Source organism: Monodon monoceros, unplaced genomic scaffold (genome assembly GCF_005190385.1).
Source record: "Monodon monoceros isolate NGI ecotype Baffin Bay Population unplaced genomic scaffold, NGI_Narwhal_1 Super_Scaffold_1, whole genome shotgun sequence".
Lineage (NCBI taxonomy): Eukaryota > Metazoa > Chordata > Mammalia > Artiodactyla > Monodontidae > Monodon > Monodon monoceros.
Window position 1 is genome coordinate 52440483 of NW_021703765.1, and position 16798 is coordinate 52457280.

At 35.0% G+C, this 16798-nt stretch overlaps 1 protein-coding gene across 3 annotated transcripts in view; it reads left to right on the forward strand.

Moving 5' to 3' along the window:
* Positions 1 to 16798, forward strand: part of SMCHD1 (structural maintenance of chromosomes flexible hinge domain containing 1) — a 131897-nt gene that overhangs the window by 54872 nt on the left and 60227 nt on the right. For all 3 annotated transcript variants that reach the window (XM_029218705.1, XM_029218715.1, XM_029218698.1), the window contains exons 20-26: positions 1394 to 1538; positions 6690 to 6786; positions 8161 to 8233; positions 10215 to 10354; positions 10991 to 11125; positions 13098 to 13325; positions 16196 to 16344. In XM_029218705.1, the coding sequence (XP_029074538.1) occupies positions 1394 to 1538; positions 6690 to 6786; positions 8161 to 8233; positions 10215 to 10354; positions 10991 to 11125; positions 13098 to 13325; positions 16196 to 16344 (967 nt within the window). The remainder of the gene's footprint in view (positions 1 to 1393; positions 1539 to 6689; positions 6787 to 8160; positions 8234 to 10214; positions 10355 to 10990; positions 11126 to 13097; positions 13326 to 16195; positions 16345 to 16798) is intronic.

Sequence of the window (16798 nt, forward strand, 5' to 3'; positions counted from 1 at the left end):
GCAGTTTTCTTTGATGAACATTTCAGGTGTTTCAAAGTTTTTGGCTGTTACAAATCACATTCCTATACGGAAAAAAATTATGATGCTTTGTGTACAAGTGCTTGAATATCTCTAGAGTGGATACCAAGAAGTAGAATTGCCAAGCTGCAGTGTGTGTGCTTTAACATTTTATACATATTTACTGTCAGGTTGCCCTCCCAAAAGGTTTTGTACCCTCATCAACAGACTGAGGGTTCCTGTTTCCCTATGCTCATTCCTGGCTAACCTGTATTATAATATTTAGCCTAGTTGGTGGTTAAATTATTTAATTATTAGGTTGTGTACCTCTTCTAGCCTTTATTGGATATTGTCATCTGTGAAAGCCTGTTCCTTTACTATGCCTATTTCATTTTATTTTTAATTTTTTTTAATTTATTTTATTTACTTTTGGGTGTGCTGGGTCTTTGCTGCTGCTGCGCACGGGCTTTCTCTAGTTGCACGGAGCGAGGGCTACTCTTCATTGTGGTGCGCAGGCTTCTCACTGCAGTTACTTCTCTTGTTGTGGAGCACGGGCTCTAGGCGTGCCGGCTTCAGTAGTTGTGACACTTGGACTCAGCAGTCATGGCTCACAGGCTCTAGAGTGCAGGCTCAGTAGTTGTGGTGCATGGGCTTAGTTGCTCTGCGGCATGTGGGATCTTCCCAGACCAGGGATCAATCCCGTGTCCCCTGCATTGGCAGGCGGATTCTTAACCAGTGTGCCACCAGGGAAGTGCCTACTATGCCTATTTTAATAGTGTAAAGCTGTAGTTCTCAAATTTAAGTTTTACCTGAACCACCTGCTGGGCTTACTAAAATGCAGACTGGTGGGCCTCACTCCTGGAGTTTCTGACTCAGTAGGATGATGTGAGCCCTCGAATTTGCATTTCTAATAATTTCCCAGGGGATGACTTGAAACTATTATCTTTATAGGAAGTTTTAATGTATTGTGGATTTTAATCCTTTATTGCATACGTTGCAAGTATTTTCTCATATAGAGCTTCTCTGTTAACTTTGTATCTAATAAAATATTTTGAACTTTATCAAATACATCGTTGTATAGCTGTTGAGTATTGTGTTTTGCCTTAGTTTTTCCTATGATAAAATTATAAACATATTCCTTTATTATATTCGAAAATTTCATAGTTTAAAAACACATTTATCTCTATCTCTAGACTTTTATACATGGTGTGAGATAAAGTTGTAACTTTATTATTTTCAGAGGTGGATTATAGATACAATTTATATAAACTTTGCACAGATTTAAAATGCCATCTTTATTGTAGTCTAATCTTCCATATATATAATGGATGTTTCTACCTACAATGAATCTTCTGACCGATGAACTTTCTTTTCATGTTTATTTTTTTTTATTAAGAGGGTAAACCAGAGAAATTTTTATTTGGTCTTTTGGATCCTCCTTTTCGTGTTGGAGTCCCATTCAATATCCCTCTGGAGTTTCAGGATGAATTTGGTCATACTAGTCAACTGTCAACTGATATTCAGCCAGTTTTTGAAGCAAGGTAATCTGAGTTTTCATATTTGCTAAGTATTCACTTTTTTCTTTTTTTAGCTTAAATTATTTATGTTCGGTTAACTTCAGATTTATTATTTAAAATGCTTAGTGGATATTTTATGATATCTGGGGTATTTGTTTAGTCCCAGTCTATTCTCTGTGGCTGTAGTGTCATACATACATTACCTCAATAAAGTTTGTTTTGACTGAATTTACTGTTACAGTTGTTTGGGTGAGACTGATATAGTTCTGTCTTAGTCCATTTCTTTTTGCAAGTATAATATGACTTCTCCTGGCAATTTTATAAACCATACCATGTTTATTTTGTTGTTTACTTAGAAATTATGGCCATTTAAACTTAGTGGTTACCTACTGGTAGGTTTTTAACCTGCTAATAAAATTTATTTTGGTTTGCTTTTAAAACCATAGCAATAAAGTTTACACTTTCCATGGAAATTTGGTCCTTCCTTAGAATTTGCCTTTACTTAATAGCTCTATAGAGTGACATGATTGGCTTATATTAAAAAATAGCCCTGAAAAACAATGTGTCCAGTTATATAATTGAGGATGTTCATTGTTTTCCATTACCTTTTTTTGAGGTGCCTAGGAAGAATTCTTGTTTTTCAAATTTCTGCCAAATTTGTCGTTTTTGGAGACACTGTTTTTTTTTTGGCCGCGCTGCGAGGCATGCAGGATCATACCTTAACCAGGGATTGAACCTCGTGCCCCCTGCAGCGGGAGCGCAGTTTTAACCACTAGACTGCCGGGGAAGTCCCTGGGCCCACGTTTTAATCTATGCGTTTGCTATCGCCGTGTACTTTTTTCCCCTGTTGGTGTAATTGTTCACTCTTTTAATCATTTGACTATGTACTGTATTCCAGGCATTTGCCAGCTGGAGATACAGAAGTGAATAAGAGCATAGTATTTGCCTTCTGGAAGCTCACAGACTAGTTTAGTGTCCAGATTTATACCATGGTTAAGTTCCTGAAAAACAAAACAGTTACAAAAAATATTGAAAATGAGTTGCAAAAAGTGATTTTGACATACTATATTCATTTGAATATTAAACCATAATGGAAGAGTTGAATACTTAAGCATCTATGTGCTTAATAAGAAACACTAAAAGTAATGTCTAGTCACAAATGGAAAATATTTGTGCATTAGTTGACCCCTGTTTTCAATTAAACTTCCTTCTTATCCTTGATAGGACATTCTTACACACAAAGTCTCTATCACACATACATACTGGTAATTAAGATTTGGGGCTTAAAAAAAAATCTTGGTGGCCTGGCTATGTGAATTTACCTTCAGTAAATTTGTTTGTTTTTTTCTCAGTGTTAACTAAATTAAACAAAAAATCATTCACACATATAGCCTAAAGAATCAAATAGTTGGATGAGGTTTATATAAAAAAAGAGTAGTTCCTCTGCCCTCTCCACCCCACCCACAATCGACTTCTCAGAACCACTTTCAGCTTTCTTACTTGAATGTTTTGGTACCTATTGCACATATCTAAGTAACTTTTATATTGTTACTTCTTGATTCTTCAGTTTTAAGCATTATCTCTTGACTTATGGAAGATGAGGACACACTCTCTTGTTGCCACTTACATTACAAATAAACCTCCTTCCTATTCCCACATTCTTCATTAAAGTTGTATTCTGGCTGGATCAGTATTTAGTGCTTGCTTTATTATGATTATGTAAGCGCTAATTACTTTCTTCATTGCACAACTGTTGTTCTTTTTTTCTTTGCTAAGTAACTCTGCCAGTTGCCTGGTGTCTTCTCAAGATGCTTGGTACATAGATAACCTATCAGTTTCATATTTTTTTCTCTATTTATTTTTGGCTGCATTGGGTCTTCGTTGCTACATGTGGGCTTTCTCTAGTTGCGGCGAGTGGGGGCTACTCTTCGTTGCGGCGCGTGGACTTCTTAAGGTGGCTTCTCTTGTTGTGGAGTATGGGCTCTAGGCACATGGGCTTCAGTAGTTGTGGTACACAGGCTCAGTAGTTGTGGCTCACGGGCTTAGTTGCTCCACGACATGTGGGATCTTCGCAGACCAGGGCTCGAACCCATGTCCCCTGCAAGGGCAGGCGGATTCTTAATCACTGCACCACCAGCGAAGTCCCTCAGTTTCATACTCTTGTAGACATCTTTCTTGGAACTTTGCCATGTGCTGTGGTCTGGATCAGTTGTTCTTACGCTTGTTACATTTGTCCTTCTGTGATCTTCCTTCACCTTCATCCTGGGAATACCCTTTGTCTTTTGTGTTGGGGAAATATAGTAAAAACAAAACCTACTGTCAAGCTAGAAAACTTCTTTACAAAGGTAGAAGAGAAAGAAGACAATTTTGTGATTGAATAATCAGTAAACCAGAATGTGATTCTCATCACAATCTGATAGAGATTGCAAGGAAGGAAATCTTACTCTGTTACATGGGTAAGTGAATAAAATCTATCACATTCATGTTTTCAAGAAAAATTGCTAAGTATCTTTATGACTGGGAGTAGAGTTTGCAATTTGGAGTCAATTGATCAGAAGTTAGGCCCAGGAAACTGGGAGATAGGGGTTTACCTTTATTGATGATTAAATTTTATAGAGTTTGCTCTCAGGTCCTTGAGGAAACATTCCTGAATTTGTGAGATTGTTAAGTAGCTTATTTTATTTAGCATTTAACCTTCCCTGGGTCTCCAATTTTGAAAGAATCCCTTGTCCTTTACCTTCTGCTGGAGTACATTATTCACTAGTTTCCTAAGAAAGGATTTACATGTAAGATAAAATTATTGCTCTGAAAATATCTGTATTCTACTTGATTGATTGAATTGAAAGTTGGACACTACTTTCCATCGAAATTATAAAAACATTGCTCCATTTTTGCCTTTTAGCTTCTACTGTTGCTGATAAATTTAAACTTGTTATGATTAACTTTCCTTTTTATGTTTCCTACGTATTCTGTCTGGAAGCTTATAGGGACCCACTTTTAGTTCTCAACAGGGCAAAATTTTATAATGGTACATCTTTGTATAGGTCTCTTCATTATTTGAAGTACTTCATTTTCTACCTTGCATCATCACGGTTTTCTCTTTTTTTTGACGGGGGGGGATCCTTATTTATTTGATGATGTACCTTTGGGACTGGTTCTCTGATTTTCCTAATTTTTCCATTTTTCTTAATCTTTCTGTGTTTTTTTTTTACTTTTGGACAGACTTTCTCAATTTTATGTTTATATCTTTCCATTGAGTTTTTCCTTTTGCTGTATTTTTAATTTCCAAGTGTTCTTCCTGGTTCTCCGAATGTTCTTTTGTAGATTCTGTTTTTGTTTTATGAATGTTAATACTTTTTTTTTTTTGCTGATAAATAAATGGTAGTTTTTTTAAAAAAGTTACCTGCACTGATAATGTTTATTGTCTCCAAGTTAGTTGCTTTTTATTTGTTGGATTTTGATCTCTTTCTTCATATATCTGGTTAATCTTTGGTCATCTGCTTTTATATCTGATGGAGAACTAAAATGCACATAGGAGATCCTGAGAGTTTGGGAGAGGCTGTTGAGTGTGAACTCCACTACAGGATGATCTGTCTGTAACATTTTGTTGGGGGAAATCCTGTTGTATCTTGAGGTCTTTTTCTTGGGCTGGGTAGTTTGCTCAAAGAACAATCTTTAGTCTCTTGCCTGGAGGGGAATAATTTGGCTGTCCAGGTTCCTAGCCAGTCCAGGAGCAAGACTAGGGTAGGAATGGGAATGAAGAGGTCTCAGTATCCACATGCGGTCCGTTCAGGATTACCCTTGTATTCTTTTTAGTATTTTACCCTTTCCTGCAACTTACTTTTTGTGCCCAGGTTCACAGATTCTCTGCTTAAACCTTTTCAGAGAATAATTTTCCAGTCATCTGCCAGAGGTGGAGAGGGGAGATCTGGGGATCGAAATTTTAATCAACTCCCCCCCCTACTTTTTTTTTTGGCCTTTCTTTTTGGCCCTGCTTCTAGGGGTACCTAGTAACACCAGTTCCTTAATGCTACCTGGGAATTCTGTGGTATATATTGGTTTTGAGCTTCTTCCATTGCTGTTTCACAGTTCAGTTTTCTTGGGACGATACTAGGTCATTTGCCACTTGTCTGTCCTTTTTTCTAGCAGATAATTTCTATTGTCCTTGTCTCTTCTTTCATACCTCCCATATCTTTGCCTTTAAAAGTAAATAGAAGGAATCCCTTTGTTCTTATATTAGTGAGGCTTTAAGAGATAGTGAAAGTAGATGTCTGTGGTTAATGTCCATCTTTCTCAGGGAGTTTATTTTACCTTACACACCTCTTTACAGCTTTTTTCAAACAAGCCATGTTATTTAATTTTTACAGCTTATTCAGATAATATCTAAATATTTAATTTCATTCTTCAGAAAAATTAGGTCTTTTCTCCATCATGGTATATCTTTCCTCCTTTTTTATCACCTTACCCCTTACAGAGTAAAATGTTGACACTGTAAGTATCTACAGGTGGTCAAAGGTGGTTTAGGAATCACATTACTCATAGTAGTAGATTAGAGGGTCTCAGTATACATTCTAGCAAGGTTACATTAGCACAAGGCTGCACTTAATTATTTGGACTTTATCTAAAATTGCCATTCAGTTTAATAGGTGCCAGAAAGTCTCTAAAATCCCTGTGGGTGAAGGATTTGAAAGAATCCAGGACAAAGTCTGTAGACATCTTTAAGCCTGACCGATTTGGATGTTTCATTTTCTTTGGCCTGTATACATGGTCTAGCATTTCATTGTTTCCTACCTTGTATCTTTACTCACTGCACGAATGGTATCACTTATTAATACTTGTTGGATCATTTTTCTTTGTAAAAATCTCATGGGAATTTGCTTCTGTTCATTTCTCTCTTTTAAAAAAATACAATTTTATTAGAAAAATGAATTAAAAATGAGAATGTCATATGAGAAGACAAACACATTTGCAGCGGGAATTCCCTGGCAGTCCAGTGGTTAGGACTTCGTGTTCTCACTGCTGAGGGCCCGGGTTCAATCCCTGGTCAGGGAACTAAGATCCTGCAAGCCATGTGGCACAGCTAGAAAAAAAAAAAAGAAAGAAAAGAGAAAAGAACATTTGCAGCTTATTTGTAGGTAATGGAGGGAAAGTTAAAAAATAATTTATTTTTTCCAGTGGTTTATCTTTACATTATGAAGAAATAACCAATGGCCCAAATTGTGTCATTCGAGGTGTTACAGCTAAGGGCCCTGTAAACTCTTGTCAAGGCAAGGTAAGCATTGTACATACATGTTATAATGCATGTTATTTCTTATATGGTAAAAATGAAATTGGAAATTTAAAATTGAATAACCTATTTTTGTGACAAGATGACAGTAATGTCAGGTTCTTAGGAATTAATCAGGATCATGTCACCCGACATACCATTACCATTTACATCTCTTGAGAAGACCAGCATATTTGCTGCTGTTGTTTGTTAAACGTTTATGAATTAAATATTTTCAACTGTCTTCATTTTCATTCCAGTCTTTTTGCATTCAAAGCCGTTTACAACAGTTATCTAGTACTATGTTGCTTCTTTTTTCTCTGTAAGTTTTTCCATTTTTCAATGTTTTTCTTAGAATAGGAACAAAAATATGAGAAACTTTAGCTCACTTCTGTAAAAGTATTCGGTTTGGTATTTGGATAAGAGAAGTGTTTTGGGAGGAATAAGGTTAGAGATAGTAAAGACAAACTCCAATAAGGTAATTTTTCAGTTAAGTATATAAAGTAGCTAATAGATTAATATGACTAATGTGAACACTGTGGCTAGTAGCTTAAGTATTATGTTACTTTTTTTCCATTGTATCATTACCTTCAATATATATTTAAAAAATTTTCCCTATCAAAATAATGTTTAAAATAGAGCATGTGAGTTTAAGTACTGTATACTATACTGCATTGTATAACCTAATCAAATTAAAGAGCAAGTTCTGTACATCTTTCTGAATTAAGCTTTTTCTGGAAAAAGAACTTGAAATGCGTGGAAAATTTGACTTTAGTAAGATAAACTTGCTAAAAAGATTTCTAGATTTTAAAAACCTTCTTATTTTGAAATAATTATGTTTTACAGAAGAGTTTCAGAGATGGTATAGAGAGTTCACATATACTCTTCACCCAGCTTCCTCTACTAACATCTTATACAACTATTATATATTTATCCAAACTAAGAAGTTAACATTGATATAATACTATTAACAAAACTCTGGGCTTTAACATTTTCCCAATTTTTCCACAATTATTTTTCTATTCCAGGATCTAATCTAGAACACTGCATTGTTTTTAGATATGTCTAGATATTGGGTTCTTTCCATTTCACTACTTTCCACATTTTTTATAGTGCCCATCCTAATTCTGATAATTATTCAGAGGTTATGCCTTTTGAATTCAAAGATAGTATTATCTATAAAGAAGGCAATATAAATCAGTTTTTTCACCTGCATCTCTTTCATACATATATATGATCATTTTAGTCAATATAAATTTGCTGAGTAGATTTCTATAATGGTATGAAAATGAAAAGCAAAAAGTAAATCAGAATTGAGGTAGTAAATTACTTAAGTATTTATTTAGGACTTGAATTTAATTAAAATAATTTTTCCAACAGAATTTTAATCTGAAGGTTATTTTTCCGGGTTTAAAAGAAGACTCACAGATTCTGAAAATTAGATTACTGCCAGGTAATATTACTTTAAGAAATATTCCTAATTACCTTTTAAATAATATTCTTATGATAAAATATAATGACACTTATAAAGGTGAAGTGTTTTTTGGTTTGGTTATGGTACAAATCTTGAAAATACATTTGAATGACAAACATAGTGCTAACGGAAATGACCAGTTAAAAATAAAAGACAGGAAAACGTTTAGAAAGACTTGAGTGAAGTTCTAAAAATAATCTTGGGAGAAAAATGTGAATATTGAAACTATATTGGGGAACTGTTCTTAAGGATATACTAATTAGACTTACGTTAGAACTGGATCTGTCCTTTTTCTGATATAACTAAATATTTAATATTTTAAGAAGGAAAGTTTCTTATGCTTTTATGTTGTTAATTTGAATAATGATTTATCAACTCGTAAATGAAGTTGCAGTAAAGTTAGGGTAGAAAAAGCCAGCTAATTTGAGAATCAGTCTATTGTGGAGGTTCAAAGAGTATATCCTAGCATCGGCCCTTCTGCATTTGAATTTAAGCTCTGACACTTACCAGTGAGGTACACTTGTTCTGTGCCTCGGTTTTCTCATGTGTAAAATGAGATAATACGTAATTCACAGGGTTTTTGTGAGGATTAAATGAGTTAATATGGGCAGCCCTTACTTTGCATGGTTTCGGTGGTAACTCAGTGGAGGATACACTTCCAGTATGCATGAGTTCTCATTAACACAGTACTGTGCAGAGTGAGAAGTGCATATGCTGTACAACACCTAGAACAGGACTTGTTATGAAAGTTTTAGCTCTAATATTAATAATACTGTGATCATATCTTTGTCCATATATGACCTTTTTTACTGGTTTTAATGAAAAGAAACAAAATAGCTATTTCCTTTCACAAATTCGTGTAGTTTGAGCTTTCCCTGAGGCATGAATTGATTTAGAAGTAAAGATTGGCCCATTGGTAGAAGTATAAGAAAAAATTGTTACGTGTTAATACTTACTTACAATGCTTTTATTTTAAGAGGTTAGCTAAAACGTATGGATTACTCAAATCTACTCAAAGGAAATTCTTATTAACCAGATAGTTCTAATATTTTTTTAGAATTTGCGAGTAAATGTGGTAAAGTAGGAAGTGGGACTGTGTAGTGATAATGGTCAAGAGGTTTCAAATTACAAAATTAGGATCTAACCCGAGTCTGCCATTTAGTAGCCATGTGACCTGGATAGAATACTTAATCTCTCTGGGTCCCAGTTTCCTCATCCATAAAATGGGGATAATAATATTACCTTCTTGATCAAGATCATTGTAAGGATTCTGAGAACAGAGTTGGCATATGGTAAAAACACTGTTCTTTGATATAACTGTTCTTTGTAAACTTGTGTTCCCATTATTTAGCATAAATTGTATTTTAAAATATCAGTGTTTATAGGGCACATCAGGTCATCTTGCTGCAGAAATATAAACCCTCTTTTATTAGTTTAGAGGAAACTTGTGGTGCAGCTTGCTTAGGATATCAAAGTGTTGTGGGCAGTCTAACAAGTTATCTGGTTATGTCATTATATGAACTGATCCTTTGAACAAAATTACCTGAGACAGGTATGTAGTGTGCCTGAGAAATCAGTCTCATTGTGTAAAGTTAAAAGTAGTAAATGAAAAAGTAGTTTAATAAACTTTTATTTTTATTCTTGAATACTTTTTTCCAGGATCTTTTTAGTATTTCACGTTTGGGTGATTTCTAACATGAGTTATCACCATGTCTTAGCTTGTTACATAAAACTAAGTCTAGACATCAAACATTTTAATATAATTGAGACCACTCTCGTGATGTATAGAATATATGCATTTGGGGGATAGAAATGATTAAACATGGATATTTCTTTTTTCTCTCTTGGCATTATTTAAAAGATATTAAAACTTGAAATGTTAAAAGCTGTTTCTTTTGCTGTTTTAACATTTCAGTTTTAGAAACTTGAATCTCTATTTTATTATATAATTTTCTGGTAGGTCCCCCTCATCGATTGAAAGTGAAACCTGATTCTGAAATTTTAGTTATAGAAAATGGAACAGCTTTCCCATTTCAGGTAGAAGTTTTGGATGAATCAGACAATATAACAGCACAACCAAAATTGATTGTTCATTGTAAGGTAAGCTGTTATAAGATAAGAATATGTAGATTTTGAGTCCCGTGGTACTAAATGGAAATCACTAAATCACTATATCTTTTGGCTCCTTCATAGTAAGCCTTATATTATATCTAGATTGTATAATGATTATTCCATGGAGAAATTTTTGGGCTATCTCATTGTCAATAGTTTTCAGCATCCCTAAGCCAGTAATGATGCCAGCTGTGCCAAGTATTGGACTACAGATTCCTCCCCTCTCCTTCCTTAGTCCATCCTCCTCATTTCAGATGAAGTATTTAATTTATGAGTAGGATGATGGAAATATTCTTTAGGATTGGGGATGGATGGATAAATGAATATGAGTAAAAGAGCACAAAAAGGAAAGGAAAACCCAAATAGGTGGTGTTAAAAAAAGAAAGAATAATGGTTGAGGAAGTTGGTTTTTCTTCCAAAATCAACAAATTTTACCTAGAATTGTAGAAACTTACTCTTTTCATTCAGAAATTGTCTAGTATATTAGTGAATTATATTTATAGTTTTCTAATTTATAGCCGGAAATAGTAGCTGTACTAAACTGTTTGAAAATTTAAATAACAGTTATTGAATAATAAGTTACATTTGATTGAGGTCTTAAATTATTTTGTATGCTTCCAATAGTTTTCAGGTGCTCCAAACCTTCCACTCTATGTTGTGGATTGCAGTAGTTCTGGAACCAGTATTTTGTCAGGACCAGCAATTCAAGTTCAGAATATCAAAAAAGACCAGACGCTTAAAGCAAAAATTGAAATACCTGTAAGTTGTTACTGTTATTCATTGGTATTATATTGAGTCTTTATACAAATATTCTTTAACAGCTTTATAATATTTTATGTAAAGTTGTTTGACTTTTTAAAATGAGATATTTGTGATTCTTCTGGCCAGAGGGAAGAAAAGGCAAAAATGAAATGGTATAGTAAATAACATTTTGTATCAAATATTAGTAATTTTCTTGATCAAACCTTTTATAATATCTATAGCTATTATTGATTACATGTTCCTAAAATTTATTTTTTCCTATATTAAAATGTGACAATTATCAGTTTTATTTTATTCTCTTATTTCTTACAGTTTACACTTGTTTGTTAGAAAGTTTGGTAAATGTCCCTATGGAACCACCACTGAAGGAAGGATATATGAACATTTAATATGTGTGTATAATTAACAAAATAAATACATGGTTTTTCAGTAGTGTTTTCCTATAAAGAGATTGCTGTGTTAATGTGCCAGTAGGATACTGGTTATTGGATATACATCATGGCTGAAGGTGAAGCCAGCCTAGAGAAGGACAGGCAGTTGATATAAGCATTTGGTTTCCTAAGATTGCTAAATGGGATAACAAATACTTATACAAGTAAAATACCTAAATGTGATTTCTTCATAATTGATACGGTTAGTAGATGATAATTACCCGATCAGTTGATTAACCAATGTTTTTCCTACTAAGTATATATCAGCTAACATATCTTGAGCCTCAAAAGGGTAAAAGCTTTTATTTTTTTACATTAGAATGAAATGATTTGACTTTATTCTAATTCTTTTCTTTTGAAGCTGGTTATATTTGATAATCTTCAAATATTTGTTATGCATTTCCTTTTTTCAATAATGTGGGCAACATATTTTTGAGCATACCATCTTGCAAAAGATCAGGAGATTCAGGAAAAAGACTTGGAGTTAGGGAGAAATCTGGGCTTGAGAGCAAGAGAGCATTTACATATAATTATGTAAATACTACAGAGCAGCAACAGGCAGAACACCAAGAGTCCTGGTCAGTTAAGACAAAGACCAAGGTATATCTTGTAACCTGCAGTTAGAACATATTATCCAAAAGCAGTGACTCTTAAGTTTGAGCCAGGCAAATAAGATGTGCTTATAATAGGGGATGGATTATTTGCCTGATACTCTGTGAGGTAGGAATTTTGAATATGTCATTGTTCATGTGAATGGGCTTCAGTAAAATGACTGGAACTGGATGAGGAAGGAGACATGAGTGAAATAGGATTGTAGAGGTATTTTAAGCTTAGACTTATGTGAATTTTTTGTATCCTGTGGAATGCACTACACCTAGATTCTGAAATAATTCTGTAGTGTTTTAATTGTGTGTGCCTAAAATCAGTTTATGTAGCACACAAGCTCATCGTTACTGATCTTTGGAACACTGATATGCCCATAACAAATTATAAATACGCCAGCTCAACCTTTAGGGGCATCTAGAGTCCTCATCTAGCTACAAGCAACTCTGTCCACTCACCCTAATGTAAAATGAATTGAAAAAGCTCTAGAAGCTCATTAAATAACATATTTTATTGCAATATTTATCTTTAATTTATGGAAAATTCTTAATTTATTACACCTTTATTTTTATTAATAAATGCTGGTCACCAAATCTGTGTCATATGATTAAAATTTCACAGGTTTGCAATGCTTTTAAGTAAATTTACAAATAAAGAGGAAGGAAGTTCTTTTAAGTCCAAATATGCTAGTTTTTGGTTTTAAGAATGTGGCCCCTGTCATTATTTATAACTTGATGGTATAAAATATGGAATTATTAATACTGTAGTATCCTCTTAATGAGAAGATCTATGAATGTTAACAGTATATAAGATGATCTCCCATAATGTTGGAAATAAATTCTTAAGCAATATGGAAGATTCACCATTAAAGCCAAAAACTGTGTTTTCAGTACAGATGTCATTCAGTATATATTTGTATGTTCCTCTCTTCCTAGAGTTGTAAAGATGTGGCACCTGTGGAGAAGACGATTAAGTTGCTTCCCAGTAGCCATGTTGCAAGATTACAGATATTCAGTGTAGAAGGACAAAAGGCAATCCAGATCAAACATCAGGATGAGGTTAATTGGATAGCAGGAGATATTATGCATAACCTTATTTTTCAAATGTATGATGAAGGAGAAAGAGAAATCCACATAACATCAGCTTTAGCAGAGAAAATTAAAGTAAGTGTCTCAAACAGATTGTTTATTTGCAAGAATTCTGTTCATTTTCTTGCTTGGAAGACTCTGTACAAGTTTTATAGGCTATCCTCTAAGAAGAAGCTTATCAAAGAAAAATAGTACCGTTATATAAAATCCCGGGCTAAATAAGATATTTTTTCATGCACTAGATTGAAATGTTGAATGATTCATGTGTGACAAATTCATGCTTAGAAAAATGATTTTGACACCTAAAACAAAATTCCATTCCTGATGAACTGTATTTCTATACTCAGAATCAAGATCACCACTTGACCAAAGCAGTGTTTGTCTGTTTTGTAAATTTTATTTATTTATTGATTGATTGATTGATTGATTGCCGTGTTGGGTCTTCACTGCTGCACACAGGCTTTCTCTGGTTGCGGTGAGCAGGGACTCTTTGTTGCGGTGCACGGGCTTCTCATTGTGGTGGCTTGTCTTTGTTGCAGAGCACAGGCTTCAGTAGTCATGGCTTGCAGGCTCTAGAGCGCAGGCTCAGTAGTTGTGGCGCACGGGCTTAGTTGCTCTGTGTCATGTGGGATCTTCCTGTACCAGGGATCGAACCTGTGTCACCTACATTGGCAGGTAGATTCTTAACTACTGTGCCACCAGGGAAGTCCCCAACCAAAGCAGTGTTTTTGTGGCTACTCTGAAGGCACTAAATAAAAAGTCTGTTAAAGGAAAATGGTAAAACAGTATTGTTAACTACAGAGTCCTGATTTGGCCATTTGAAATTGGTATAGCAATCTCTGAAAGTGTGATCCTTAGACAATGCTTTTGTCAGTTCTCAGTAGCTTCAGATGGTCCTCATAGACCTGCCATCTAAATGTATCATTTGTACCTTGATAGGGTAAATCTATATGTTGAAACTTTAACAGCTCACTTAACAGAGAACCAAATCAGAATGGTTAGAGTTTTTTTTTTAATTAACTTTATTTATTTATTTATTTATTTATTTTTGGCCATGCCGTGTGTCTCGTGGGATCTTAGTTCCTCGACCAGGGATCAAACCTAGGTCCTCGGCAGTGAAAGTGTGGAGTCCTAACCACTGGACCACCAGGGAATTCCGCTCTTTTGCACTGCTGTATTCTGTAGCCATCCTGAGTCTCCAAATATAGGATCTGATATTTTAAAAGAATTGTTTACCAGGATTCAGCTGACATTATTTTTTAAATCTTATTTGGAATAACCCTTGCTCCGGCCAGTTTATTTTCCTCTCCATAATGAGGGAAGGGAGGATTTCAAGATAAATAATCCTTATCCTGCTTGGAAGGGAGGCAAGCCATTTTTATCTCTGTCAGCAGATTTGAAGGCAAGTAGTTTAAAAGTGGTACCAGCAACCTAGCTTCTGAACTGATTCCTTGCTTTCTCATAATGTTTCCACAGTTTACTTTCATGTTAAGGGTAAGGAGAAACATTGACTTCAGAGCCTTTTTCTATATATAACCTTCTTTTTGCCATTCTCTAAGCTCATGGCCAGCTTTTGACACATTTTACCTCAATTCTAGTAGTTATATATTTCTTGGGTTCCAAACATTTTAAAACATGCACCTTTATTGATAATAAAGGATATTAAATACTTTTATTAAATGTATATGCTTAAAGTGGTTTTGTAGTCTTTAGAGAATTCTCCAGTATTGAGGAAAGCCAACCCAAACTGACCTAGGAATTCATTGAAGAGAGAGCACAACTAGGGTGAGAGAAGAAAGCCTTTTTGTGTAACTCCTGCTTGCTGCTTCCATTATTTAAAAAAAAGGAAAAAAAGGTATGATAAAGAATAAAAATACGGTTTAAAAAGGTAACTAAGAGGACTCCCCTGGTGGCACAGTCGTTAAGAATCCACCTGCCAATGTAGGGGACATGGGTTCAAGCCTTGGTCCTGGAAGATTCCATATGCCGCGGAGCAGCTAAGCCTGTGTGCCACAACTGCTGAGCCTGCGCACTAGAGCCCGCGAGTGACAACTACTGAAGCCCGCGCGCCTAGCGCCCGTGCTCCATAGCAAGAGAAGCCACCACAATGAGAAGCCTGTGCACCACAACGAAGAGTAGCCCCCGCTAGCCGCAACTAGAGAAAGCCCGCGCGCAGCAATGAAGACCCAACGCAGCCAAAAATAAACAAATAAATTTATTTTTAAAAATAGTAGCTGAGAAAGAACAGCATAAACTAGGATTAAAATATTAGAATATCAGTGATTTAAGAATCACAACTATAGAAGGCTAAAAGCATAAAGTTGAGGTAAAAATTCTTAAATAGAAAGGATTGGAAGTTTAAAAGGATAGTGTAGGGTAATCAACTTAAAAAATGGATCAGGTAACAAAATATGGAATTTAAGAGATATAAAGTTAAAATTAGAGCTGAAAACGTTCCAGAGTGGATTAAGATCAAGATGTGACCAGGATGCTAAGTACATTAGTGGATTTAACTTCTTTTCTCACCTTGCTGAATCAGGTCCACTTAGATCTCATTTAAAACCTGTATTAATAAGATTCTTTTCAAAAAAACAGAGTGACTGTTAATTCTCAGAATTGATCACATGATTTGATTGACATGACTTTTTTAAAACTGTAATGACCACAGTGATAATCTTGTGACAAAAGCTAAAGAAATGACTTAGGAATATTTATTTTATTGCATTGAAAGATATGGTGGCAACATTATCAGGAAAGACAATGAGGAAGATACTTTTTTATTATAGTAATATATGAACGACCATCATTTCTGGTCATCAGGGGCTTTTTCCTTAGAGGTGGGGAGGATGGGTTATAATTTTAAGAGTCTTTGGTAAGATAAGTGGCAGTTGGAAGGCATTAGATTAAGCTTTATATTATTATTAAATATATAATTTTTCTTCTAGGTTAACTGGACTCCTGAGATTAACAAAGAGCACTTACTACAGGGTCTGCTTCCTGATGTACAAGTACCAACATCTGTAAAAGATATGCGCTATTGCCAGGTTTCATTCCAAGATGATCATGTGTCTTTGGAAAGTGCATTTACAGTAAGGTTTGTGGGCATATTATATTTTGAGGTATTTCAAAATTCAGCATATGGCCACAAAAGTGCTTTTCTCCAAAGCACACATGCCAAAGTTGGTTTTTTTTGTTTTTTTTGCGGTACGCGGGCCTCTCACTGTTGTGGCCTCTCCCATTGAGGAGCACAAGCTCCGGACGCGCAGGCTCAGCGGCCATGGCTCACGGGCCCAGCCACTCCGCTGCATGTGGGACCTTCCCGGACTGGGGCACGAACCCGTGTCCCCTGTATCGTCAGGCAGACTCTCAACCACTGCACCACCAGGGAAGCCCCAAAGTTGTTTTTTAATATAGAAATTTTCACAATTTTTTGGAAATAGGTTGTCTTTGGAATAAAGCTTCACTGAAGATAGTGATTAATTCTTAATATCGTTACAAGCTTCTGCTTAATTGACCCTCTAGTATCTCTCAGAACTAGAACTTTTGAT